Raw genomic sequence first — 27,729 nt, 5'->3', positions numbered from 1 at the left:
TCCAGATAGAAGCCAGGGTCTTTATGAAGTTCTCAATTTCTACCCAACAGCTCCTTAAAATATTAAATCATGTCATCCTCTGCTCAAATTTCTCTAGTAATTTCTTATCTCAAGAGAAAACACTAAGCCTGTACCATGGTTTACAGAACTGTACAAAATTCAGTTCCTGAGATATGCAGCCTCATCATATAGAGCTCAACAAATATTTGCTGAGTGAATATTTTGACATTCTATATAAGCAATATTGTATGGGGTTCTAAAGCCTGAATTCCAGTTTTGTAACCCATCTGTGCCACTAACTAGCTATGTGTGACATGGGCAAGTTATTTATATTACTTAACTAGGCCTTACAGAGTTTCTTTATCTATAAAATGAAGTTACTATCTCCCAGTGTTAGGAGAATAATCTGAGTCAATGCATCTAAAGTGCTTGGGACACTATCTAGTATAGCTTTTATTTTTACTACCATCTGACTTACTTGATGTATGTATCTCAGGTGGTTCCCAATGTGGAAGTAGAAAGAATTTTATTGTCTCTTCCCCAAATCCTACCTATAATTTTTTAAATGAACATAAATGTGAAGTACAATAACTAAGAGCACTGTTCCATTTTTAACATCTTTTTCTGACTCAACATAAACTACCACTGGAGAGTGTCTTTATATATAAACTTATTATTTTATGTATAAAGTAAATGACTTGTCAAATTAGTCATTTTATGACCTTGGGCTACATATCTCATCAGAATTAGTTCAATGTTAAGTTGTTACATAATAGAAACAATTTCCTACCACTGGTGTTCACAGAAATTTTCCTTATAATAGAATTTTACTTGTCCTAAAATAAGGAATTCTCTGTTATTCAGATATTTGCTTTGGGATACAGTGCTGTTAAATATAGATTCCTAGCAATTACCTTTATAGTTTATAGAAAATTGAATGCAACTTCAAATCAACTTTGCAAAGAAAATTATGTGCTGTGAGTTTTTAGGAGTAAGAGCGATGGTGACATATATGTATATTACACAACTAACCCCTTTTCTCCAAGTTATTGGGTCTTTGGTGGGACTTAATGTTTTAATGACTACCTTAGGATTTTAGGTGATACTCTCCTTCCCCCCGGGATTGAGATACTAGATAATAAGAATATATTAAGTATAATTGATTCTGGATTGGAAACAAACTATGCAATATGATTTAAGCGCAGTCTTTCTTGCCATTCATCTTTTCTGTTTTATTGTTTACAAGAATTTTATCTTATTGCTATTTAAAATAGAGTATGATTTTTATATAGATGTGCACTAAGGAATCATTTGGATTACTTATGAGTTTTTTCTTTTAATGTAAATTGATTTTGTAATGCTTATGCTACAACTAATGCAGAAAATACATACTTTATTTTATGTTTAATTAGGTAGTCCAACTACAGGAATGGATGATTAAAATCATCAACAATAATACTGCTATATGTGTAGAAGGAAAATTGATGTAAGTATAACATTTGAATATTCATATATATATATATGTATATATGTATATATATATGTATGTATTATACTATATTACCATTGATTTCAGAGAGGAAGGGAAAGAGAGAGAGACAGAACATCAATGATGAGAGAGAATCATCAGTCAGCTGCCTCCCGCACATCCCCCACTGGGAATGGAGCCCATAGCCCAATTGGGAATTGAACCATGACCTCCTGGTTCACAGGTCAGTGCTCAACCACTGAGCCACACCAGCTGGACCTGAATATTCTTTTAATAAAATAAGACACTATTTATAAGAGCTTAAAAGGAGAAGCATGAGAAATAAACAAAGACTGTCTAGATTGCAAAGCAAAGGCAAAAATGGTAAAATGACTATATATTGATTGTAACCAGCTTTCTTATTTTTGCCTTATAGGTTATTTTAAAAATAGTGACAGCTCAAATTTTTATACACAGTGCTTGATTTTCCCCCCAGAGGTTTTAATAAGTTGACTGGTATTTGCTGCTTAATTATATTTGGTTAGTTAATATTTACTTACATGCATTTTAATTCAGAGTCTCACATCTAAATTTATATCTGGGATAACCAGGTATAAATTATTGTTTCAGACAAGGAATCAAAATTATTTTAAAGCTTTGTCATACAGCTACATATTAAAATATGGCACTTTCTGGTTCTCCCTAAAGTGAAAGCATCAACAGGTAAGGGCTTTGCTTAATTCTGCTAATCTATTAGCACCATTTCCTATTCTTCAAAATCAATATCTTAGTGATAAAGAAGTTTTTTTTTAAAACAAACATATAATGAAAACAATACAGGGTATTACTATTCAAAGGTACTGGCCTGAAAATTTATAAGTTGAATATGTAAACTCTGTCTTGCCCACTCCATTTCTGCCTGCTGTGTGCCCATTTTCTGAATATCCAAGAGGCAGTGTAGCTTGCCTTGGTTGGAATTCTATTGCTGCTGCTTACTGACTGTATGACTTGGGCAGTCTCAGTTTTTTCATCTGTACAGTGATAATATTACTACTTTTGAGGTTATTTTGAGGATTAAATGAATTATATTTTTAAAACTTGAGAACAGAACTTTAAAGTGCTATTTAAGTGTTTTTTGTTTTTGTTTTTTTAATTAAATCTTTATTGTTCAGATTATTACATTTGTTCCTCTTTTTTTTCCCCCCATAACTTCCCTCCTCCCAGTTCCCACCCCACCCTCCGCCCTCACTCCCCACCCACTGTCCTCATCCATAGGTGCACGATTTTTGTCCAGTCTCTTCCCGCATCTCCCACACCCCTTTCCCCCCCAGGAATAGTCAGTCCATTCCCTTTCTATGTCCCTGATTCTATTATAATCAACAGTTCATTCTGTTCATCAGATTATTTATTCACTTGATTCTTAGATTCACTTGTTGATAGATGCATATTTGTTGTTCATAATTTGTATCTTTACCTTTTTCTTCCTCTTCCTCTTCTTAAAGGATACCTTTCAGCATTTCATATAGTCCTGGTTTGGTGGTGATGAACTCCTTTAGCTTTTCCTTATCTGTGAAGCTCTTTATCTGACCTTCAATTCTGAATGATAGCTTTGCTGGATAAAGTAATCTTGGTTGTAGGTTCTTGGTATTCATCACTTTGAATATTTCTTGCCACTCCCTTCTGGCCTGCAAAGTTTCTGTTGAGAAATCAGCTGACAGTCGTATGGGTATTCCCTTGTAGGTAACTAAGTTTCTTTCTCTTGCTGTTTTTAAGATTCTCTCTTTATCTTTTGCTCTTGGCATTTTAATTATGATGTGTCTTGGTGTGGTCCTCTTTGGATTCCTTTTGTTTGGGGTTCTCCGCGCTTCTTGGACCTGTAAGTCCATTTCTTTCACCAGGTGGGGGAAGTTTTCTGTCATTATTTCTTCAAATAGGTTTTCAATATCTTGCTCTCTCTCATCTTCTGGCACCCCTATAATTCTGATGTTGGTACGCTTGAAGCTGTCCCAGAGGCTCCTTACACTATGCTCGCATTTTTGGATTCTTTTTTCATTTTGCTTTTCCGGTTGGGTGTTTTTTGCTTCCTCGCATTTCAAATCATTGACTTGATTCTTGCGCTCCTCTGGTCTGCTGTCGGGAGTCTGTATAATATTCGTTATTTCAGTCCGTGTATGCTTAATTTCTAGTTGGTTCCCCAATATAAGATCGAGGGTCTCATTAGTTTTCTTGTAGATCTCATTAAGTTTATCGGCAGCTTCTAAACAGTTCTTGAGAGACCTTAAAAGTGTGGTTCTGAACTCTATATCTTCCATTGACAATTTTGTCCTGTTTCTTTGTCTCCGCATTTTGTTATGCTTCCTTGGTGCACCCCCTAGTGGTCTTTGTTCGCAGTCTTATAGTTAAATCTTGATTGTTGTAGCTAATTCCAGGGAGGGTTTGACCTCCAGGCCAAGTGGCTATGAGAATCAACTGTGTCAGCAGTGAGAGAACTTCTGTCCTCTAGGGAGGTGCTAATCTAGCCTTTGCCTGAGGCTATCCGGCAAATGCCTCAGTGCAGGGCTTGGGCGGGGCGGGTCGAACAGGATCAACAGGGTGGGCCGGAGAGAGCAGTTATGGCGGCTCTCAGTCCTGTCCCCAGGGGCTCTGCCTCTCTGAGTCCCAGCACCCGCTGCAAAGCTCAGAGAGAAAGCTGCACTCGCTCTGACCGAAGCCAGACAGTCCCGCTTCCCCCGTTTGAGTCTGGGTCCCTAAAGACTCACCTGTATCTGGAGCTCAGAGTCTGCGACTCCCTCCCGATTGAAAACGCCAACCGTGCCCTCCGCCGCCAGCCCGCTCTGCGCACTCCGCACCTCAGAATTTGACTTCAGCACTGCGCCTCCTCTGAGTGTCCGTAGGCGTTTCTCTTTCCTCCTAGTTGTAGGACTTCCACTCAGCCAGTGTTCCTGTGGTTCTGGGTGATGTCCCTTCCTTTTTTTGGTTTCACTTTTGAAGTAGTTGTTCAAAGCAGCAAACTCCAGCGTTAACCTATGCCGCCATTTTGGTTCTCCCTGAAAGTGCTATTTAAGTGTTAAATAAAATTAATAAAGCCAAAAAAAACAGGATGAGAAGTAATATCATATTAAGATATAATATATGAATTTAGTCCCATTTGACCAAATGTATAGAATTTTATTTTCTTATTACACTTAGATTTAGTAAGTTTATTCTTAGTTATCTAGTAAATTGGGGAATGTTCAACATTTATCTAATACATCTTCATATTTCATTCTATTTTATACTAGTGGTTTCATTCTATTTTATACTAGTGGCCCAGTGCACGGATTTATGCACATTGAAAGGAAATTAATTAAAAGAAATATTTTAATATTGCTATTCGCCCTTTCTTTATAATAGAAGTGTCAGAGATGAAAGAAAATTAGTAAAATGTATATGAAAATAATATATAAATTGATTAATAAACAGTAACAACATGATATAACAACAAAAACATATAAAAACAACAAAAACATATAAAAACATGAAATAAAACAACATTGATAAAAACAATGACTGATTAAAATTGATTAAACTGCATGCTCGAGTTAAAGTTTATTTTTAAATTGCCAGTGTGTGTCATATGTACTGGTGGATGGACGGTTGGTCACTTTAGCCTTTTATATATATAAATTTATCCTTAGCTTCATTTGAGGAAATATAAAGAGTAGATTTATGGGTAAATGATTTGATATTGCAGCTTGTTTTTTCCCTGGAACTTTTTTGTACTTTCCAAAGAGGAGGGTAAAAGCATTTGGCTGTATAGTGAGGAGTGAAAATCCACAAGCGTAGATAGATCCAAACTATACAATTGCATGAAAGCTAACACAGTATAGGCCCCGATAAGAGAGTCAGGAAGTCATTCTTTGGAAGCTGAGCATCAGGATGGAATCGCAAACATTGTCAACACCAGATATTTAGAGATACTCCCTGCTTCCTTACTAATGATATATTTTATACTAGAGGTATGTTTGATCACAGCACAGTTTTTTTGCACATACTGGTACTCTGAGGATCACATTAAGCATGCAGTTGAGTTCTGCTACAATGTTTGGCCCTCAAATGTTTTATAATTAGATTATAACATTGTTAATGTAGCTGGAATGCAAATTTATTACTTTCTATTATAATTTGATATACTTATCTATGTTCATTGTGACTGCTGTGAATATTTTGGCCTTAACTAAGCTATTTTTTCCTCCTAGAGACGTCACTAATATCTATTGGCACAGTAACGCAATTGTAGAACGGATTGAACACAACAAACTTAAGACATTATCAGGCAACATTTATATATTAAAAGGGATGATAGACCGGATTTCCATGAAAGAAGCAGGTAATGACTCGTTATTAATTGATAACTCATTTTAATAAGTGAAGCAATGAACCATATTTCTAATAGTAATATATATTTTTTACTTTTAATTAGGTGTTTTAAAACTGAATCAGTCAAAACTAAAAATTAAAAACAGAATTGACCACATTATGTAAAACTATTTGACAGTTTAAATAAGTCTAGTGATTTTTATTTATTTATTGTTTTAATTAAGGGAAGTATTCCTTATTTGGGAAGAATTGCTTTATAAGAATATAATGTAACTCCCTAGGTCCTCTTTTTGTTGAACCTGCCCTACACAGCCCTAATCTTGGTATAATCTGATTTTCTGTCTGTGACTTGCACACAGCTAATAGGATTGAAGGAACCACATCTGAGCAGTCCAAAGGTCGATGCTCTATCCACTGAGCCAAACCAGCTAGGGCTACTTCATATTTTTACAAGCATCTGCTCCCTCCTCTTAGGAGGGGGTAGGGATAGGGGAAGGAGGGTATGACCTGAGCAATAAGAACAATCAGAAGAACGTTTTCTCATATATTCTCATTTTCTTGCACCTAGATCTGCTTTTATATGGATGAATAGTCCATATTTCTGTCTGTGTCAGCATCTGCATTTGTACCTTAGCTCCCATTTTCCCTTTTACTCAAAGATATCACTGTAGTAATTCTCCCTTCTCCTATCAAAAACAATTCCTCTTTTCTTTTTTTAGAGAACAGTCCTTTTAACCACATTTCTTTTAACTACTCTCAATTACAGCAAAGCAACTCAGAAGATTTGTTATATCTAATTCCTCTTGAGCTTTTCCCCCATTTTTTCCTTGAATTCTCTTTAATTATGCTTTAATCCCCACTTCTTCACTGAAGCAGCTCTTATCAAAGTCACCAATGGCTCCCACACTGCTAAATTCAGTATAAACTTGACACAGTTAATCTTACCTACCTCTTTGAAACACTTTTTTTTAAAATCTTTATTGTTGAAAGTGTTACATATGTCCCCTTTTTTCCCCCATTAATCCCTATTAGCCTGCCCCTGTCCCCTCACCCAGGCCTTCTCCATCCCATTGTCTGTGTCCATGGGCCATGTTTATATGCATACCAGGTCCTTGGTTGATTACCTCCTACCCCCCCTTCCCTCCCCTGCCTGCCTTCTGAGATTCCTCACTCTGTTCCATGCTTCCATGTCATTGGATCCACTTAGGTTCCACATATGAGTGAGATCATGTGATACTTGTCTTTCTCTGACTGACTTATTTCACTTAGCATGATACTCTCCAGGTCCCTCCATGCTGTCTCAAAGGGTAAGCAATTCTTTTTTACTGCTGCATAGCATTCCATGGTATAAATGTACCACAGCTTTTTTATCCACTCATCTACTGATGGGCACTTGGGTTGTTTATAGATCTTAGCTATTGTAAATTGTGCTGCTATAAACATAGGGTGCATACATTCTTTCTGATTGGTATTTCGGATTTGTTAGGATATATTCCTAGATGTAGAATCACTGGTCAAATGGCAGTTCCATTTTTAATATTTTGAGGAAACTTCATACTGTTTTTCATAATGGCTGCACCAGTCTGCATTCCCACCAGCAGTGTACTAACTAGGGTTCCCTTTTCTCCACATCCTCTCCAGCACTTGTCATTTGTTAATGAAACACTTAACTTGGCTTCTAAAATACCATATTCTGAATTTCATGCTGTCTCAGTCCCTGTTCCTTCTTTGTTTCTTTGCTCATTTTTCTTTGCCTCTTAATAATGGGGTAGATTAGGGCTTTTTCTACATTCAGTACTATGCTGATTTCTTTGAGGCTTTAAATCTTAATCTATGTGGTGACAAATGCCAAATTTATATCTCTAATGAAAAATACTCTTCTGGCCACTCAACTTACTTTCCATCTGCCCATTTGACATCTCCATTAGGATGCCTACAGGCATCTCAAACTTAATATAGTCATGTATCACTTAATGACAGGGATTGATTATGAAAAAACATTGTTCGGTGGTTTTGTGATATAAACATTATAGAGCGCACTTACACAAACATAAATAGCGTAGCCTACTGTACACCTAGGCTGTATAGCAGAGTCTATTGCTCCTAGGCTACAAACGTATACAGCACATTACTGAATACTATAGGCAATTGTAATGCAATGGTAAGTATTTGTATATCTAGATATGTAGAAAAGGTACCGTAAAAATATGGTATAAAAGATAACAAATGGTAACCAGTGTAGGTAATTTACCATGAATAGAGCTTACAAAATGAATTGCTCTAGGTGACTCAGTGAGTGAGTGTTGAGTGAATGTGAAACTAGGACATTACTGTACACTACTGTAAAGTTTATAAACACTGTACACTTAGGCTACATTAAATTTATAAGAAAACATTTTTCTTCAATAAATTAACCATAGCTTACTGTAACTTCAACTCTAAACTTTTTAATTTTCAGCTCTTGGAATAACTTACCTTAAAACACAAACACATTATACAGCTGTTTAAAAATCTCTCTTTAGAACAGTATGGAGTTTTCTCAGAAAACTAAAAATGGAACTCCCATTTGACCCAATGATCCCACTTCTAGGAATATATCCCAAGAAACTAGAAACACCAATCAGAAAGGCTATATGCACCTCTATTTTCATAGCAGCACAATTCACTATAGCTAAGATTTGGAAACAGTCTAAGTGCCCATCAGCAGATGAGTGGATTAGAAAACTGTGGCACATCTACACAATAGAACACTACGCTGTGGTAAAAAAGAAGGAATTCTTACCATTTGTAACAGCATGGATGGAACTGGAGAGCATTATGCTCTCATAATATCACATGATCCCACTCATTTCTGGACTATAATGAACAATATAAACTGATGAACAAAAACAGATCCAGAGACAGAGAAGCATCGATCAGACTGTCCAACCTCAGAGGGAAGGTCGGGGAGGATGGGAGTAAGGGAGAGATCAACCAAAGGACTTGTATGCATGCATATAAGCCTAACCAATGGACACAGACACCAGGGGGGTGAGGGTATGTGTGGGTAGGTGGGGGGAGGGGAGGGGATGGGAGGATAAAGACATAATGTAATACCTTAATCAAGAAAAAAATTAAATAAAAATAAAAAATCTTTATATCCTTATTTTTTTTAATATATTTTATTGATTTTTTTACAGAGAGGAAGGCAGAGGGATAGTCAGAAACATGGATGAGAGAGAAACACCGATCAGCTGCCTCCTGCACACCCCCTACTGGGAATGTGCCTGCAACCAAGATCCATGCCCTTGACCTGAATCGAACCTGGGACCCTTCAGTCTGCAGGCTGACACTCTATCCACTGAGCCAAACCGGTCAGGGTTATATCCTTATTCTTTATTAGTAGCTGTGAGTAATGCATTGCACTGTGACATCATAACACTGCACTGTCACTAGGTGATACCCGTTTTTTGATGTCACAATTACAAAGTCACTAGGCAATGCAAATTTTTCAACTCCATTATGATCTAATGGGACCACCTTCATATACACACGCAGCCCATCATGGTTAACCAAAAATGTCCTTATGCAGTGCATGACTGTATATCTAAAACCTGATCTTCTCCCTTAAATCTGCTTAATCTACAGACTTCCCCCTCTTTCCAGGCTTCCAGAGGCTAGCTAAAATCCTTGGGGACATCCTTAAGTCCTAGATTTCTTTCCCGCATACATTAATGTGTCAGTATGTCCTATTGGCATTATCTCCATAATATATTCAGAACCTAGGCTTCTGCTGACCATTGTGGTCCAAACCTCTCTCTTGTTTTGAGTGATTGCAGTAACCTCCTAACTGGTCTCCTTGTTTCTCCCATTTTCTCCCATTATACTTCCATAGACTCTTCTCAAAATAGCAGCTATTACAGTCCTATTAAAGTCAATAGCTTAACTTAAAACCCAAGGACATTATACAGCTCCTCTGGTCATAGCATTTCCATAGCTTTCTTTCTCATTCAAAGTAAGAGACTAGGTCTGTGAAATGACTCCAAGGCCTTATAATCTCTTATGCTCCCACACTACCTTTGTTACCCATCTGAGTATCCTCCTGGTACTAGTCTCTCCTCACTACACTTTAACTTTACTAGTCACTTTGTTCTACAAAGGCAGCCTTTTGTTTTGTTCTCTCTGCTTCCAATGTTTTAACCTTATATTGCCATGTGGCTTACTTCAAGTCTCAAGGTTTCCGATGCTATTTCAGTAAGAATATCTCTATCCTTTTTTTTTTATCTTTATTGTTGAAAGTATTACAGATATCCCCTTTTGTTTGTTTTTCCCATTGACTGCCTTCACCACTCTATTGTCTATGTCTGTGGGCTATGCATATAAGTTCCCCCGGTTAATTACTCCCCACCCACTCCCACTTTCCCTCTGAAATTCGTTAGTTTTTTCTGACTATACTTTTTTAAAATATATATATTTTTCATTGATTTCAGAGAGGAAGGGAGAGGGAGAGAGAGATAGAACTCTCAATGATGAGAAAGAGTCATTGATTGGCTGCCTCCTGCACGATCCAGGGGAATCAAGCCTGCAACCCAGGCATGTACCCTGACTGGGAATCGAACCATCACCTTCTGGTTCATAGGCCATGACCTCCTGTTTCATAGGGCGATGCTCAATCATTGAGCCACACCAGCTGGGCTTGACTATCCTTTTTTAAAGATGCTGTCTGCATGAATACACTGATATTTCTGTTCCCCCTCAACTGCATAATTTTTCTCCATAGCATTAATAATCATTTAACAAGATATTTTACTTGTTGGTTTGCCTTCTGTTTCACACTAGAAGGCAAGTTCCATGAAGGTATGGATTTGGGTTGTTTTGTTAATTGCTGAATCCTTGTACCTGCAACAGTGCCTGACTGGCACATAGTAAACAATTTGTGTGTGTGTGTGTGTGTGTGTGTGTGTGTGTGTGTGTGTGTGTGTGTGTTTTAATAAATTAATGACATGTCTTCAAAATTCTAGGTTTTTAGATAATTTTGTTTGTTTGTTATTACATAGGCTATCCATATTATCTCATAAGGAAGTTTATGTTTGGCTTTCCAGAAAATTGGAAAGAGCACATTGATACTTTCCTAGAACAATTAAGGTAAAGTACTTTTTATATTAAAAAACAGCAACTTTATTGAGGCATAATTTTCATTTGATAAAATGCATCCATTTTAGGTGAGCTTTTAAAAATGTATACTTAACCAGTATGAAGTGGTTTTAATTTCTTTTTTATGGAAAATAAAACCTTGGACATTTCAAGGAGTCATCCTTATTCTATCCTTTGAGAGTCAAATAGCTGTTAAACAGCAGTCTGAAGTTCATGGTCATCTTTTCTTTCATTCATTCCCTCTGTAGTTACTCTGTTGGCACTGGGGAAAACAAGGGAGAATTTGGTTAATTCTTGCTTTTAAGGGACTCATAGGGATGGAGTGATGTAAGTTAATTAGTCACAAAACAGGGATTGACAATTTTTTCTGTAAAGGGCCAGATAATAAGTATTTTTATGGGCATGCTCTACTACAACTGCTTCAACGAGAGGAAAAGCAGCATCAGTTCCTTAATGAATGTGGCTATGTTTCAGTAAACTTTATATTGTACTTGAGTTTTTTGTGGGAAAGGGGATGGAAGCCATGAAGGCTTAAATTATGTAAGGTTAAAAGTAATCTTTACTATGGTGAAGAACTTTGAGGGAATTTTTTTTTTTTTTTTTTTGGTGTAGTGTTAGTGTTAAAGGTTAGGTTAGGGTTTGGATTGAGTTCAAAATTATGGTTAGACTTAGCTTTAGGATTAGGTATAAGGTTAGGGCTAAAAGTTAGTTACGTTTAGGGTTAGTTTAATAATAAGGTAGGGCTAAGGTTAGTTTTGAGGTTAGATGTAATATTTGGGATTAGGGCAGGGGTCCTCAATCTACGGCCCGAGGGCCACATGCAGCCCGCCGAAAACATTTATCCGACCCACCAGGTGTTTTTGCCGCCGCTGTGTGCATAGGAATTTGTTCATAGTTTTTTTTTTAAACTATAGTCCGGCCCTCCAACAGTCTGAGGGACAGTGAACTGGCCCCCTATTTAAAAAGTTTGAGGACCCTTGGATTAGGGTTAGGGTGATAGCTCAGTTTAGGGTTAAGTTTTAGAATTATAGGCTTATTGTTAGAGTTAGTTTTAGAATTAGAGTAAGGTTTCTGGGTACCTTTAGGGTAAGGATTAGGATTAGGTTTAAAATTAGGAACAGTGTTAGGATTAGAGTTAAGCTTAGGGTTGGTATATTATAGTTAGGGTTAGAGTTAGTATTTTATTTAGGGTTGAGGTTAGGTCATAGGAGAGTTTCATTTTTTTGTGGGTTTTATTTTTTTGTTTTCAGTTTTTTGAGAACCAACATTAGAGGGAAAATAATGTATGTTTTTAGGGCTTGTGAAAAGAAAAAGAAAAAGGCCAGACAAAAACAGAAAAGTAGAAGATTTGTGCCCGACATAGGAAAGTCAATGAAAAATGATGCAGGAATAAACCAAACAGATGGCCTCCAAAGAACCAGCACCATTTATGACCTTGATTGTAACCATTTGGGTATGTTTGCTCTTTTCTTCTCTATTGGTAAAGTGGTGTATTCTTACATGAACCCCACGTTGTTAATTGTTTACAGTGCATATAGTCTTGAGTTCTCATCTGGTCCTAAAATTTGTGATTTTTCACTACTTGGAGAAAAACTACAAAGCAGATAGCTCATAGTCAGCATTCAACTTCATTAAATGTTACCTTTTAATTAACCTGATAAGCATATCAATGAAAGATAATTGTTCTTTCAGTTTCCTAGACACAGGGTATTTAAGCTGCTAACCTACCTCAAACCTATATATTAAACTAGAGGCCCAGTGCACAAAAATTTGTGCACTCGGGGCAGGGGCGTTCCTCAGCCGGGCCTGTGACCTCTCGCAGTCTGGGACCCCTCGGGGGATGTCCACCTGCTGGCTTAGGCCCACTCCCCAGGGGGATTGGGCCTAAACTGGCAGTCAGACATCCCTCTGGCAGCCCGGGAGCCCTCGGGGGATGTCCACTTGCTAGTGGGGAGCAGGCCTAAGCTGCAGTTGAATATCCTACCACTGCTGTGCTGGCAGCTGGCAGCCTGCCTTGTAGCTGAGCAGAGCTCGCCCTTTGGGAGCACACTGACCACCAGGGGGCATCTGCTGCATTAAGCATCTGCCCCCTGGTGGTCAGTGTGTGTCATAGTGACCAGTCATTCCCAGTCGTTCTGCTGTTGGGGTCAATTTGCATATTACCCTTTTGTTATATAGGATACTGTATGCCTAATTTGTACCAAATTTTATTCTTGTTAATAGACAATACCAGTTTGATTTTATGGGGGTAATGGCATGTTTTTTGAATGACCATTACTAGAAGGTAGCTGGCAAAACTGTTCTGTGTCACCTCTTTGCCAAAACTATAATTTGCCTCACAGCCTTTTCTAGAAAATACAGATGAATAAAAGTTAATTAGAATCTGTTGTATAAATTTCTGTCGATTCTACCTTGACCTTATAACAAAGAGCTTTACAGGATTGCTTCTACCAAAATCATGGCACCATATTGAGTATAAGTTCCCCACTGCACCCCACTTCCCTGTGTTCATAGGGCCCTCCTTTGTAATTTTGCTTATCCTTTCTAGTACAAAGGAATGGATTAAATATGTAGATGACTGCTTGCTCAGAGCTAGCTAAAAGTCACTCTATTCTAGTTTCTTCTCAACCTTTCCTCATTTTTTCAAAAGTCATCCTATTTGCCTGTAAATTTAAAATATTGCTCATTGTCATTTGCTAGACCATCTTCAGTATTCTGGAGCCCTGGGGCTACAGCAACTGCTATATACTTTTTACTCTTAATATAAAATTTCTAAAAGTATATCTCACTTTTAGCATTTATTAATCTTCTTTAGTCTTAGATCTTAAGCAGTGTTTTTCATAAATTTTTAAATTGTGAATGTTACTGGTGAAGTGTTTGAAGATACAAATGTAAAATGCTAAAGTTTGGTAAACTATCTTACATGCTACCTGTGTCCATAAGAAAATAATTCAACAAATAATTTTTAAAGCACTTTCCATGAACCTTGATCTTTGTTAGCTGTTAGCAATTTAGAAATGAATAAGAGGAGATGATACCTCCCCTTTGGGAAGCTCAGGTTAGGAGCAAATATTAGTGGATTTTTTTTTTTTTTAGGTGTATCATTTTTCCAGTGTGATTTATTAAATCTTTGTTTTGTGAAACTGTTAAGACATTGTGTGTCCTCATATTACATAAGTTATTTTGAGTGGTGATGGTGGTTGGTGCTGTCTTTTTTTATGGGAAAACCACTGAAATAAAACCACGTCTAACATTAAACAACTAAAGGTATGCAAAGGCGCTAATCAGTGATAATTTAAGTTGATGTGATCGTGTGTGTGATTTACCTAAAATGTGGTTTTGCATGTTTAGTGCTATAATCTATATGTCATAGTATTGTATTAAAATACTTAATTTCTGTTATACTTAACCAGAATATATTATAAGTGATCTGTTATAATAGCCTTCTTCACCATACTGTAAAAATCTCAGAGGAAGGACCATCCATATGTATTTTCAAATACAGCTTCTAGAATAATAATAAAAATGTTTCTATAGTTTTACAAGTCCTTTTTAACTTATCTAGAATTTTAGCTCAATAGCTGTTTCTTAAGCCTATATTGTATACTATAAATTTGGTTTTGCTTAAAATTTTAATTAGCATGGATTTAGTTTACATTGGTATACATAAATTAATTGGAACATAAGAATTCAATATACATGAAGAAATATAAGGGAAATAGAGTTATTCACTTTCTGTTTAGTTGGTATAGAGTTTGGATGAACAGGAATTTGTATTTACAAAATGGTTTAATGTTTCTATTTTGCTTTAGATGTGGCAAAGGAGATTCAAAACAGATAATAAGAAATATTATGGCTGTCCACTTCTTTTCTTTCCTTTTCTTTTCTTTTCTTTTCTTTTCTTTTCTTTTCTTTTCTTTTCTTTTCTTTTCTTTTCTTTTCTTTTCTTTTCCCTCCCTCCCTCCCTCCCTTCCTTCCTTCCTTCCTTCCTTTCTTTAGAATAAAAGTGATTTGAACAAAATATGGCCCTATGCAGAGTGGTTCTGTCCAAATAAAATTGCTTTATGTCATAACCAAATTTAACAAATATTTGTGACATTGGATTAGACAGACTTTTTCAGAGTGAGTTCTTAATGGGGATGAGCAGCTTAACTTTTATATAATCATTTATCTAAACCTTCATCTTTGTACTCATAGAACTGAAGAAGAATAAGCACAGTACATTGCCAGGAGCTATAGAATTAAACATTTGCCAGAGTAATCCTCAAAATAAACCACCAATAAGCTTCCCAGATGACCAAATAAAGAATACTGTTCAAAATGGGGGAGAATATGACTTAACTAATCAGGTAAGCTTTTATTGTATACTGTACAGGGGTGGTGTGATACTATTGAAAACATTAGAGACCAAATGAGAAATCATGAGTTCTCTTTGTTAAGTTTTGCTTTTTATTAGTTTAGGCATAGTAGGTAAATGTCTTGATATTTATTTTCCTGGTATCTCACTGGAAAAGTGCAGACAAGAATAACAAAGTTTTAGTTATAGAGTAAGATTTAAATAGAGAATGAGAGAGAGAGAGAGAGAGAGAGAGAGAGAGAGTGTGTGTGTGTGTGTGTGTGTGTGTGTGTGTGTGTGAGTGTGTGTGCGCGCGCACGCACATGCACATTTTAAATGATAGTATTTTTTTTTTTTTTTTTAAATGATAGTATTAAATCGGTAAAGAAAATGTGAGAATGTGGTTACCCACATGGTGCTTCCAAAGCTTGAGCTTTGAATACCTCTGCTAATGAAATTTCTGTAAGTGCCTAGAAATTTGTGTGCTTGATTCATACTGTAAAATGCTTGTAGTCATGTTTATAGGTAGTACTTGTTATAGTAAAAAGTTATCTTTTGATTTTTAAGGAATTGATTGGAAAAAGTGAATATAAGAAGTTATCTTCAAAGAAACTCAAAAATTGTGAAAGAACAAATAAAAAGATAATTAAAAATCAGGAGCAAGGTAATATATCCTTATTATTGTTTTATTTTATAACTAAAGGCCTGGTGCATGAATTCGTGCCTGGTTGGGGTCTGGCTGCCCCACCCCAATCAGGGCCAGGCTGGCTGGGGAGAGGGGACATGGAAAATTGGCCAGCCGGGCCTGCCCCCGGTTGAACTCCCGGTCAAGGGGACAATTTGCATATTAGCCTTTTATTATATAGGATAAGTAGAAAGTTACTATTTGAAATTTTTTAATATAATAAAAGTGATTTTATAAATTTCTAAATCTGAAATGATAGACCAACTGTTTTAATGCTTATTAAATATTTGGTGTTATCTTTTTACAGAAGATGATTTACAAAATGAAATAATTCATTGCTTTAAATATAGATTCACTTATAGGTTTGCTTTCTTTAGGTAGCTTTAAATTTTTAAATCACAAAATATATATTATTTAAATATGCTTATAGTATTGTTTAAAGACAGTCTTTTTATTAAATTGTAATAGGCCATAATTTAGTTTTGTATAAGTGTGTATTTTTCAGAATGATTTCATTGAAATCCTGCATACCTGAATATATAGAACCTTTTCTCTATGCAGTAGGGAGTTTAAAACTTAATGTTTAATTGAATCTATCAGCTTAATAGCATTTTTTTCTATTTTATTGCTTATAAGTGAAAAATGAAAGTGGAGAACATTTATAAGTGTGTAAAAAAGTAGACTGAAGAGCAATACCACTTACCAAGTTTATATGACTTAAATAAAAGTATCCAGAATAGGCTGTATCTTTATTCAGGTTATTTAATGAAATTAACAGAAAAATGTTTTGCTCGAAATTAGAGAGCATAAAATTTTTAAATTGCCAATTGAACATTTGAATCACATTTATAATAAGGAATTAGAAGAAAATACTTCAGCTCATAATGTGAAAATATATAATTCCATTGAGAAGTCTTGTGGAAACTTTCTTGTTTTTTGGTTAGTACCATTTCATGAATTATAATTTAGAAGCTTCTTTTATTTTTGTCATTCATCTTTTAAATGTCACATAATATGTGTAGATTGTTGGCAGTATGTCACTGTGATGATTGGCGTGATAATTATAATTATAGCTGGATAATTTAAAGTTAGAAACTAATAGTTTAGCTTCTGGTTTCTTAAGTTTTAGAGTTGAGAATTTCTCTCATTTAATTTGTTTTCTTGAAGTAATGATATGGTATAATAAAGACTCTCAAGTTTTGATTTGGTTCTTTTCCCATGATGATTCATAGAGTTTTTGGGGATTCAGCAAAAGATTGCCTTGATGTCTACCATTAGGGATGAATGAGAATGAGGCTGTGCAAATGGAGTTACATGTTCTTCTAATTCCCTTCTTAACTAATATACTTCTGTTTCATATGTTACATACCTAGTAAGGTTTTAGCAGCCCAACAAATATTTATTTAGCATCTACTACATATGTGACTGAACTAACTCCAGTAAAATGAAGATAATTCACAAATGAAAACAAAGTTGTTAAGTATACTTTTCAGACTAGTTGAAAGATTAGACAAGTGTAATTATATGCAGGGTGCATTGTCAAACATGGCATTATTTTAAAATATTCTGGAAATTTGAAAGAGCTTTCATTCAGTTGAGGAAATCAGGACAAAGTTTATGGACCAGGTAGGTTGGGGTGTAAGATTGAAACAGGTAGTGATTTGGTTTGTAAATGAGTGAAAGGAATTTTCCAAGTAGAGAAAATTTGAGAAACAGTGGTCTTACAGACATAGAATGTGGTTCAGACATGAATGCAGCGAGTGAACTGTAATGAAGGCCAGGTAGAGGAGCTTATATGCACACTAAGTATACTATGAGAAGTCCTGGACTAGTTGGTATTAAAAAATAGTATGTTTACAATCAAAGGGATGGTGATCTAAACAGACTGGTGTTTCAGCAAGATTAATATGACAGTGGAGTTTGTGGTGGGAAAACAATATATTTGTGAAAACAGTTTTTTAAATTTTGTTCGTAGCTAATTTGAGATTTTGATCTTTGGTTTTATCGTATGAAATTAAAGAGCAAACCGAAGAATCGAAGGTATCCATTGATATTATCATCTCAGGGAAATCACCTTTCTCAAATGAAGAAAGAAAATATGCGGCTACTAATCAGAAGGAAGTCTGTGTTTTGGTAACACCACTTAAATCTAAAAATGTGATAGAGCAAAAATGCATGAAGTATAATGTATCGTCTGGTGCCGTTAAAGCAGTAACAGATTTTATAGTGCCAAAGCATCAAAAAGAAAGTGAATCAGACTTAAATGAAACTACATGTCCAATTAGTAAGCCCAGAAAGACTTTCAAAGATGTATATGAGAGTGACGTGGGTCATATAAGCGAAAACAAGGAGGATTGCATTGAACGTGATATACTCACTGTCAACCAGAAAATAAAAATACCTAGTTCTAATAAGAAACAAACGGTCACCTCTGACTTTAAGAACAATACAAAGTTGTTATCAACATCAAAGAAAATTGAAAAAAATCAAGTAACAAATCAAGATTTGTCTGCTGACAAGAGTGAAACGGAAAAGAAAATTAGAATAAAAGCTGGGGATATTAAGAAGACCACAACAAGAAATACCAAAGAAAGAGTAGTTCACCAAAGAAAAAGCAGAAGGAACATCACTGGAAAAATCTCAGTGACCTCTGAATCTGAAACTGAAGAAAGTGAAACTGAATTTCATATCCTAAAAAAGAAAGCTAGATGTTCTGCTGAAATAAATTGTCAGAAATCTGATATTAGGAATGAGTTACCAATTATTAACAAAATGGGATCTGGTGAAACGAAGAGGCATTCCTTAGAATGTTTACCTGGTTTAATTCTGGATGAAGAATGGAATGAGAAGGAATTGGAGAAGCTTCATTGGTAAGTAGTTAGATTTGACTCTGAAATATCCTGAGTGGCCACAAAATAGTTGAAGACATGAAGAATCCAATGAGGGAGTGATTTAATGGTTTATAATCATTAAAATGGAATATGTCATCCAAAAACACATAAAGGAAAATTACAATTTATACAGAGAATGGAGGGAAAATATAGATAACTGCCATCTACATGTGGCCATTTATACAGTATACATATGAGCTTTTCATTCCCATTTAACACATTGTATGTGGGAAACGTATTTATACGTTTTACGTATTTATACGTTCTACCAGTGTAGTAGAGCGCGGGACATGTATTAATGTTTTTTATAGACTAGCGGTAAAACATGGGTAACGTATAAATACGTAAACTAAAGTTACTATAATTTTACTGAACGTTGCCATTTGCGCAAAAAATTAGCAAAAATGGCCCATGCCACCTGTTAGTGCGTGATAAAAACTACCCGCAAAGAATGTGTTAATATTGCAAGCATAGACCTCCCCTTCCCACCCCCCATCTACTGAAGAAAAGTAAGTATGTGAGGGGGTAGATGTGTTACTTGTTTGTGGTGATCACAATGTATGTATCAAATGATCATGGGTAGACTAAATATGTATAACTTGTCAGTTATACCTCAATAAACCTGAGAATATATTTCAACATAGACAAATGCTGCTCTCTCACAGCCTCACATTTTAAGAAATCCTATATAATAAAGATGTAGTATGCAAATGGTCATTACGCCGTGAAGCATAATGACCGACTGCATAACTACTGGATCACAGATCAGCAGAAGGGTGGGGCAGTGAGCTACAAGTGGTCTGTGGAGAGCTACAGGAGGGGGCAGGGTAGCAAGCTATGAGGGGGGCAGAGGGAGCTACAGGAGGGCGGGGCAGCAGATGGAGAGCTACAGGAGGGGACAGAACAGCAGGCTATGAGGTGGGGGTGGGGGAAGCTACAGGAGGGTGACAGCGAGCTACTGGCGCATGGATTCGTGTACAGGGCTACTAGTATTTTATAATTAAATTCACCATTATAAAATCTTCAAACACAGATTATTTAATGGTCCCCCCCCCCTCCATTTATTTAAAATTTTTTAAAAATAGATTTCAGAGAGGAAGGGAGAGAGAGAGAAATATCAGTGATGAGAGAGAATCATTGATTGGCTGCCTCCTGCACACCCCCACACTGTGGAACAAGGCCACAACCCAGGCACGTGCCCTGATTGGGAATCCAACTGTGACCTCCTGGTTCATAGGTCGGCGCTCAACCACAGAGACATATTAGCTGGACTCCCTCTCCCCTCAACCCCCCCATTTATAGAGAAGAGAATAGCCCCAGAAATTAGGTGATTTTTCCTAGATTTCATAACTACTGCTGCTGATAACTGGATTTGGCTACATGGACTTTACAAGCAATATCAGTAGTCTAGTAGTATTACAAGCCATAATTGAGCAATGAAGAGTGAATGGGATAATAAAGACAACTTAGAGGAACAGCACAAGAAGTTTGGCAATGGTGGGAATAGAAAAGCATAGGTGATAGAGTGTGAAGAGAAGGAATACTTGTGTTTGGTTGCTTGCTTAATTTGTAATTTGACTCATTGCCGTAGTATGGTGGTTTGCTGATGGGAATTATCTAATAGAAAGGAAGATATGAGTGGTAAAAAAAGAGAGGATAACTTAGAAACATAGCAATTCAGTGTTCCACTCCTTTTTGCACCCCCAAACGTTACAACATTTGGAATTCATTTTCAAATCTGCCTTCTTTAAATGTTCTTCTGAAGGCATCTCTGTGCCACTATACTCTTCCATTTTCAATTGCCTAAATGTAACCTCTCTTCTTCAGACACAGAAGGTAATCTTCATTCTTATTCTCCAGAGTGTTTGGATTGGGTGCTTTCTTGCTTCTCAATGATCTTTTCCTTCCAGAGTTCTAACTTCTTTCGATGTACAGGGACTTCCAACTCTGTATCTTTGGTCTTGAATTCTTATATTTAGACTAGAGGCCTGGTGCACGAAATTCATGCACAAGGAGGGGGAGGAGAGTGTGTGTCTCTCAGCCCAGCCTGCACCCTCTCCAATCTGGGACCCCTCTCACAATCCAGGACTGCTGGCTCCCAACCACTTGTCTGCCTGCCAGCCTGATCACCCCCTAACCACTCCCCTGCCAGCCTGATCAACACCTAACTGCTCCTCTGCCAGCCTGATTGCCTCTAACTGCCCTCCCCTGCTGGCCTGGTTGCCACTAACTGTCCTCACCTGCAGGCCTGGTCACCCCCAACTGCCCTCCCATGCAGGCCTCATCACTCCCAACTGCCCACCCCTGCAGGCCTGGTCCCTCCCAACTGCCCTGCCCTGCAGTCCTGATCTCCCACAACTGCCCTCTCCTGCCGGCCAACTTTGTGTGGGAGTGATGGTCAATTTGTATATTACCTCTTTATTATATAGGATTTGTATTTTCCTTTGCCTACTGAAAATCTTTACATAAGTCTCACCTACATCTCTAAATATATCATAAACCAGACTTATTTCCCCTGTCTTTACATGGCCTGACATTCCTATTTCTGAAAAACGTAATTCTTTCAGTCAGCTAAGTTTAAACTTTTTATCGTTACTGATTTTTTAAAAATTTTAACTAGTTCCCAAGGAGCTATAGATCTTTTCATGGGGTCATTTTCCATCTGCACCCTTTTTCTTGAGTCTACTCTTTTTCAGATTTTTAATGCCTTTTGCCTGAACTATGGAAGTAGCCTTATATTTAAACTTCATTCTTTTCATATACGTAATCTGTTTTATACATCTCCACATTAGTCTTAATGTATGATTGTGGTTCTGACAGATCAGAAACTTTCATTGCATTCTTACTAATCTCCAAATTCTATAGATTCTTTTGCCTTACATTGTCAGCATATAATAATTGACCTCAGTTATTATTGCCAGCTGTATTCTCCAATCATTTCCTCATAATAAAGGTTCTCAACCTTTGCTGTATATTTATATCATCTAAGGCTATTTTTTAATGCTTGAACTGCTGTTCCCAGTGAGATGGAGAAAGCACACTCCATTCTAGCTTCTACTGCACAGCTATAAAAACAAGACAATGTATACAGCAGCTTTTTGTTGACTTAGAAAGATAAATAGTAGCAGACCAATTCAGGAAGACTAAAATTTAAGTACTACCCAACTGGCTGTGAATTTCTAGTTTTTCCTCTGATATCACCCAAGCTAAACTCAAGGCTGACCAAACTGGAAGTGAGCACGAGGGCATGACAGAGTTAAAAGAAGCCCTCCAGTTCTGGAGCAGGAAAGGGGACTACTAAAGCTCAGAACATTAGAGGTAATGCTCCAGTTCTTTCTTTTTCTCCTTTCTCATATCCCAGTCCATGCTGTCCTACAGGGATGAAAATCAGTGGAGCGGTGGGGCCCACACATACCTAAGCTCTGAAAGTGGGAACCTTCCTCTCAAAGAAGAGAAGTAGCACTCTCAAGAGGGTGGGCATGTTGTGTTTTTGTCGTTTTGTCCTTTGCTTGTTTCTGGAGAAAGATGCAATTGTAACTTTGCAGCAAAACCAGGTAACTAAAGCCCCCTGATTTCTGCCAGAGAAACAAAAAGAGGAACCCTAAGGAACCCAAAATTGCAGAGGAAGAAGCTAACTAAAAACCTGATAAAGCTGTTTATGAGCTTTTGGGCTCACGCCTAATTAATCAAGAGTGGCTATACTAATACCTGTGAAAGATTTGTATAAGAAGGAAATTATAAGGGATAAAGAAGTACTTTACAAAATGATAAAAGTGTCAATTTACCAGGAAGACTTAACAATCCTAAATGTGCATGCACCTAACAACAAAACTCAAAATATATGAGTCACAATCTGTCAAATAAAAGGAAAGGACAGAAATGAAAAGATAAGCAAATCCACAATTATAGTGGTAGACTTCAGTGCTCCTCTTTTGGTAGTAAATAGAACTAGTAAACAGGAAATTATCAAGGATATAAAAGAACTGAATGATACCATCAACCAACTATTTAATGGGCATTTATGGAACAGTCCATCCCGTAATGCAGGGAGGTGTTTATTCCAAAGGTAGCTAGAGCATTCATCAAGATAGAACATCATGTTTAAAACAAATCTTAAATTTAAAATTAGTCATTCAAAGGGTGTTCTGTGACCATAATTTAATTAAATAACAAATCAATGAAAAATTAACAGGAAGTTTTCCAAGTGGTTGAAAATTTAATACACTGTAAAAGTAAAAGAAAAACATAGATAAAAGAAAAGGTTTCAAGGGAACAAGTTTTGAGGAACAAGGAAACTGAACAAAAATGAAAATACTCAGAATTTGTATTGTAAACCCAGAAAGAAGTTCATAACTTTATGGGGTGGTTTTACTGAGGTAATCTTTTCCTGATTTTTGTGGTACTTTCTGCATAAATTAATTGTGGCTTTTTTTTTTTCAAAGAAGGGAGAGGGGGAGAGAGGTAAAAACATCAATAATGAGAGAGTATCATTGATTGGCTGCCTCCTGCACACCCCACACTGGGGATCGAGCCTGCAACCTGAGCATATGCCCTGATCAGGAATCCAACTGTAACCTCCTGGTTCATAGGTTGACGCTGGACCACTGAGCCATGCCACCTGGGCAGTTGGGGCACATTCTTGATGAATGGACTATTAAGTAATAAGATGGAGAACTATTGATAATTGTAACAACTTTAATGAATTTCAGAGGCATTATGCTGAGTGAAAAGAGCCATACTGCATATGAAATCTTGGAAGAGACAGCTAAAAAGAAAATAGATCAGCCGGGCCAGCATTGCTCAGTGGTTGAGTGTCAACCTATCAACCAGGAGATACCAGTTCAATTTCCAGTCAGGGCTTGTGTCCAGGTTGTGGGCTTGATTCCCAGCGTGGGGCATGCAGGAGGCAGCCAATCAATGATCCTCTCTCAACATTGATGTTTCTATCCTCTCTTCCTCTCTGAAATCAATAAAAATATATTTTAAAAGAAATAAAGTAGATCAGGATTGGCAGTGTTACCGTGGTGGATGACAGCAGGCATTCCTTTTGAAATTTGCCATGTTATAAATTGAACTATTTTTCATTCCGTAACCCTATGTCTTGTTTCCTCATCTTCATTTCTTTGCCAGTGTAGTTGCCTTATTTTCACCTGTTTTTTATCCACCAGCTTTTATGTCATCTCTTCTTTTGTAACTTTCCCTTGTCATCTTCCATTTCTACCACTCACTCAGATATGATGCCTCTTTCTCAAAAATGCAAAGTATTGCCACCACAGACCTACTAAATTGAAATCTTCAGGGATAGAGTCTATGAATCTGTTTATTATACTTGTGTGCTTATTTACTTGCTTACATTTTTGCTATAAGCTCAAGTATCTGTTTTGTTTTTTGTTTTTTTCGGGGGGTCAGGAGGCCTCTGTGTGTGTTTTAGAGAGAGAAACATTGATCGATCAGCTGCCCCCTGCATGCAGATCAAAACTCCAGCCTGGAATCGAACCCATTAGGCAGCGGTTCTCAACCTGTGGGTCACAACCCCTTTGGGGGTCGAACAACCCTTTCACAGGGGTTGCCTAAGACCATCGGAAAACACATATATAATTACATATTGTTTTTGTGATTAATCACTATGCTTTAATTATGTTCAGTTTGTAATAATGAAATTGGGTGTCACCACAACATGAGGAACTGTATTAAAGGGTCACGGCATTAGGAAGGTTGAGAACCACTGCAACAGGTTTTGATGTACAGGATGACACTTCAGTCAATTGAGCCACACTGGCCAGGGCACTCCTCAAGTGATTCTTATTTGCAGCCGACTGCTTTGTATGCTACATCATGCTTATAACCTAGTATGATAGACAGTTAGTTAGCAAATAATAACTATAATCACTGTAAGAAATTTATAAGAATATGTATCAGAGAAATCTAACTTGGCTCAGACAGATACTTGAACTAAAGGATAAACAAGAATTATTTAAGCCCAAGATTTATGATAAGTACATTTTAAATAGAACAGTATGTAAAAGTAGAAAGGAAGTGCATAATTAGAAATACTAAAAAGCCAAAATGTCTAGAGTACAGAAAGTGAGGAAGAACAGTTCAGGATGAGACTGGATAGTCAGGCAAGGAGCAGTGGAAGTCATATTAAGCTAGAGGTCCAGTGCATGAAATTTGTGCATGGGGGGCAGAGTCCCCTCAGCCCAGCCTGCATCCTCTCACAGTCCAGGAGCCCTCGGGGGATGTCTGACTGATGTGCAGGCGGGAGAGGCTCCCACCATTGCCACTGCACTCTCCAGCTGTGAGCCTGGCTTCTGAAGGCTGAGCAGCGCTCCCCCTGTGGGAGCACACTGGCCATGGGGTGGGGGTGCGGGGCAGCTCCAGCATTGAGCGTCTGCCCCCTGTTGGTCAGTGCATGTCATAGCGACCAGTCATTCCTCCCTTTGGTCAATTTGCATATTAGCCTTTTATTATATAGGATATTTTGGTTTTTATGTTAATAATGAAGTGAGTTTTAAGTAGCACTGGAGTGACATGATTAAATTTGCCTTCTAAAATTGTCTGGGAGAACACATTAGTTTCTTGTTAAATGCATTAAGTATTTTTATTATAATAAAAGAGCCCTTTTAGGCGATTTCAGACTTGAAAATTACCTATGTACACAAATAGGGAAGTTAGAGCTCAAATCTTTTTTAGTGATTAATTATGCAAAAGAGTAGGTAATTCATTATCAATGTTTAATACCCATAAGTATTCTTTTATGCATGGAGCGAATGGTATTCTATGATTAGCTGGTACCTGTTCACAAGAGCTGATTTCTACAAATTGTTTAATAGTAATTAAAAAAATAAATTTATCCTTAGCTCGTGTTTTTCAGTGGTTAGAACGTCGGCCCACCCATCAAAGCACTCTGGTTCAAGTCCTGGTCAAGGGGAAGTACCTGGGTTGCAGGTTTGATCCCCAGCCCCTGAGGAGGTGCATGCAGGAGGCAACTAATCAATGTGTCTCACATCGATATTTCTGTTTCCCCCCACTTCCCTCCATCCCTTCCACTCTCTCTAAAAATCACTAGGAAAAATATCCTTGGTTGAGGATTAACAACCACAATATTAAAGAAATTTATTAAAAACAATAATACCCTAAACTTATCACTTCCTAATTATTTTAGTACAGTTTATTATTATGGATACCCTTAAGGTTCTTTACAGCTACTATACCTGTAAAGTAGATATTTTATATAATGGCGTGCCATGGCACATTTCTTATTCCTCATTCAATGACATCATGTTGGTAGCTTGAAATCAGCCACATTGGGGGTATTTACAATATGGAAATTTGCAATACTGCAAAGAAGGATTTTTTAAACCCAGATAGCTGGTTGTTAAAAATGTATCAGTACAACACTGCATTATAAAATATCTTCAAAGTGAGTGGTGGTGTAGTAATATGGGTACCTGGTTCTAAATACTGATTTACAAATGAACTATTAGAATGTAACTCATTTGTTAAATTGGAGAACTACCTTATATTGACTTGTTTTTTTTCTCTTCCAATTTTCATTTCCCTTAAGTATTATATCTAAAACTAGAAGCCCTGTGCCCAAAAATTTGTGCACTGGTGGCTGGGGGGGGGGGGGGGGGGTGCTCAGCCCAATCTGTGCCCTCTCCCAGTCTGGGACCCCTTGGGAGATAACCACCTGCTGGCTTAGGCCCGCTCCCCTGGTGGCAGATGGCACGCCCAATCCCACAGTGTCTGCCCCGTCTCCCCCGGTCGCAGATGGCAGGCCCGGATCCTACGCTGGGGCGGGCGGCGGCTCGGGATCACGCTGAGGTCCCTGTGGATGTTCAGGCTCCAAAAGTGTAGGTTTTCTTTCTTGGTTTTGTTTTTACTTCTTGAAATTGAAATGTGTTAAAAAAAATTTTTTCCTGCACCTTTTCGGGTCCCAGGGACCCCGCCACGCACCAGCTGTCCTTTCCCAGCTCGGTGCTCCTCCGAGCTTTTCACAGAGGGGCAACCTTTTAGGTTGTGGGGTGCGTTGAGAGAAGCCCGGCTTTCTGAAAGCGAGTGTTTAATTTGGGGATTTGGGGTCTGGCTGAGGAGCCCCCAGGGCCCACTCAGAATAGTGGGGGCAGCCACAGTGAGTGACCAAAGAAACCAGAGAAAAGTTAGGAGACAATAAACGGTTCAATTTCTAACTCCGCACGTTGCAGGAGCCAAGGTGCACTCTGGATTTTCCAGGGAGAGAGTGAGCGAGTGAGTGTCTACTGCCCCTCACACAGCCGGCCACTTGGAGTGTGACTTTCACCAGCAAGGGCGTGGACGCAGCCGCCTGGACCTTGTTCCCGCCTTTGCAGATGCATGCGTGTGTGTGTGTGTGTGTGTGTGTGTGTGTGTGTGTGTGTGTGTGTGGAGGGGGGAGAGGCAATTAGGACCAGGAGGCGGGTGCGTGCTCTTGGGGTCACGAGGTCAGCAAGGCCTAGGTGCACCGGACACTCAGGGGTCGCTGCCCAGCTGTTGGGGCCAGCAGGGAGCCACAGTGGCCACCTGCCCCCAGGGTAGCTGGGAGCCGGTGCTGCTCCACGGCACTCTGCTTTCCCCACCCCAGGAGGCGCTGTTTGTCAAACTTGGCAGCCTTGGCAGGAGGCGCCTGCCTGCATGTTCTCACCAGGAGAATTGTTCCCTTTGCAGTCCTTGGATCTGGGCTCAGGAACCTTAGCCTCACAGAACGATGGAGGGGGGAGGGGGTGTGTGCAAAGAAAAGGGGTCTGGGACCCATCAGTGTCTGCATTTTACCTGTGAATCCCGCCAGGCCTCCCACCTTCCAGGGCAAGAGAGAGGAGGCCACTGGTGCTCCCTATGC

General features: G+C 37.9%; 1 protein-coding gene across 2 annotated transcripts in view; it reads left to right on the top strand.

The window, feature by feature from the left end:
* MIS18BP1 (MIS18 binding protein 1) overlaps positions 1-27,729 on the top strand; it is a 54,403-nt gene that overhangs the window by 7,602 nt on the left and 19,072 nt on the right. Inside the window, exons 4-11 of one of the 2 annotated variants that reach the window (XM_036347017.1) lie at positions 1,413-1,486; positions 5,707-5,837; positions 10,864-10,951; positions 12,256-12,413; positions 15,158-15,309; positions 15,864-15,960; positions 18,002-18,851; positions 22,056-22,188. In XM_036347017.1, coding sequence (XP_036202910.1) covers positions 1,413-1,486; positions 5,707-5,837; positions 10,864-10,951; positions 12,256-12,413; positions 15,158-15,309; positions 15,864-15,960; positions 18,002-18,851; positions 22,056-22,173 — 1,668 coding nt within the window. In that variant the 3' untranslated portion in view covers positions 22,174-22,188. Of the gene's footprint in view, positions 1-1,412; positions 1,487-5,706; positions 5,838-10,863; positions 10,952-12,255; positions 12,414-15,157; positions 15,310-15,863; positions 15,961-18,001; positions 18,852-22,055; positions 22,189-27,729 lie in introns of those variants that run through there. The other variant, XM_036347016.1, reaches the window with a different exon arrangement.

The sequence above is a fragment of the Myotis myotis genome, unplaced genomic scaffold (genome assembly GCF_014108235.1).
Source record: "Myotis myotis isolate mMyoMyo1 unplaced genomic scaffold, mMyoMyo1.p scaffold_m19_p_1, whole genome shotgun sequence".
Taxonomy (NCBI): domain Eukaryota; kingdom Metazoa; phylum Chordata; class Mammalia; order Chiroptera; family Vespertilionidae; genus Myotis; species Myotis myotis.
This window is presented reverse-complemented; position numbering and strand designations above follow the sequence as displayed.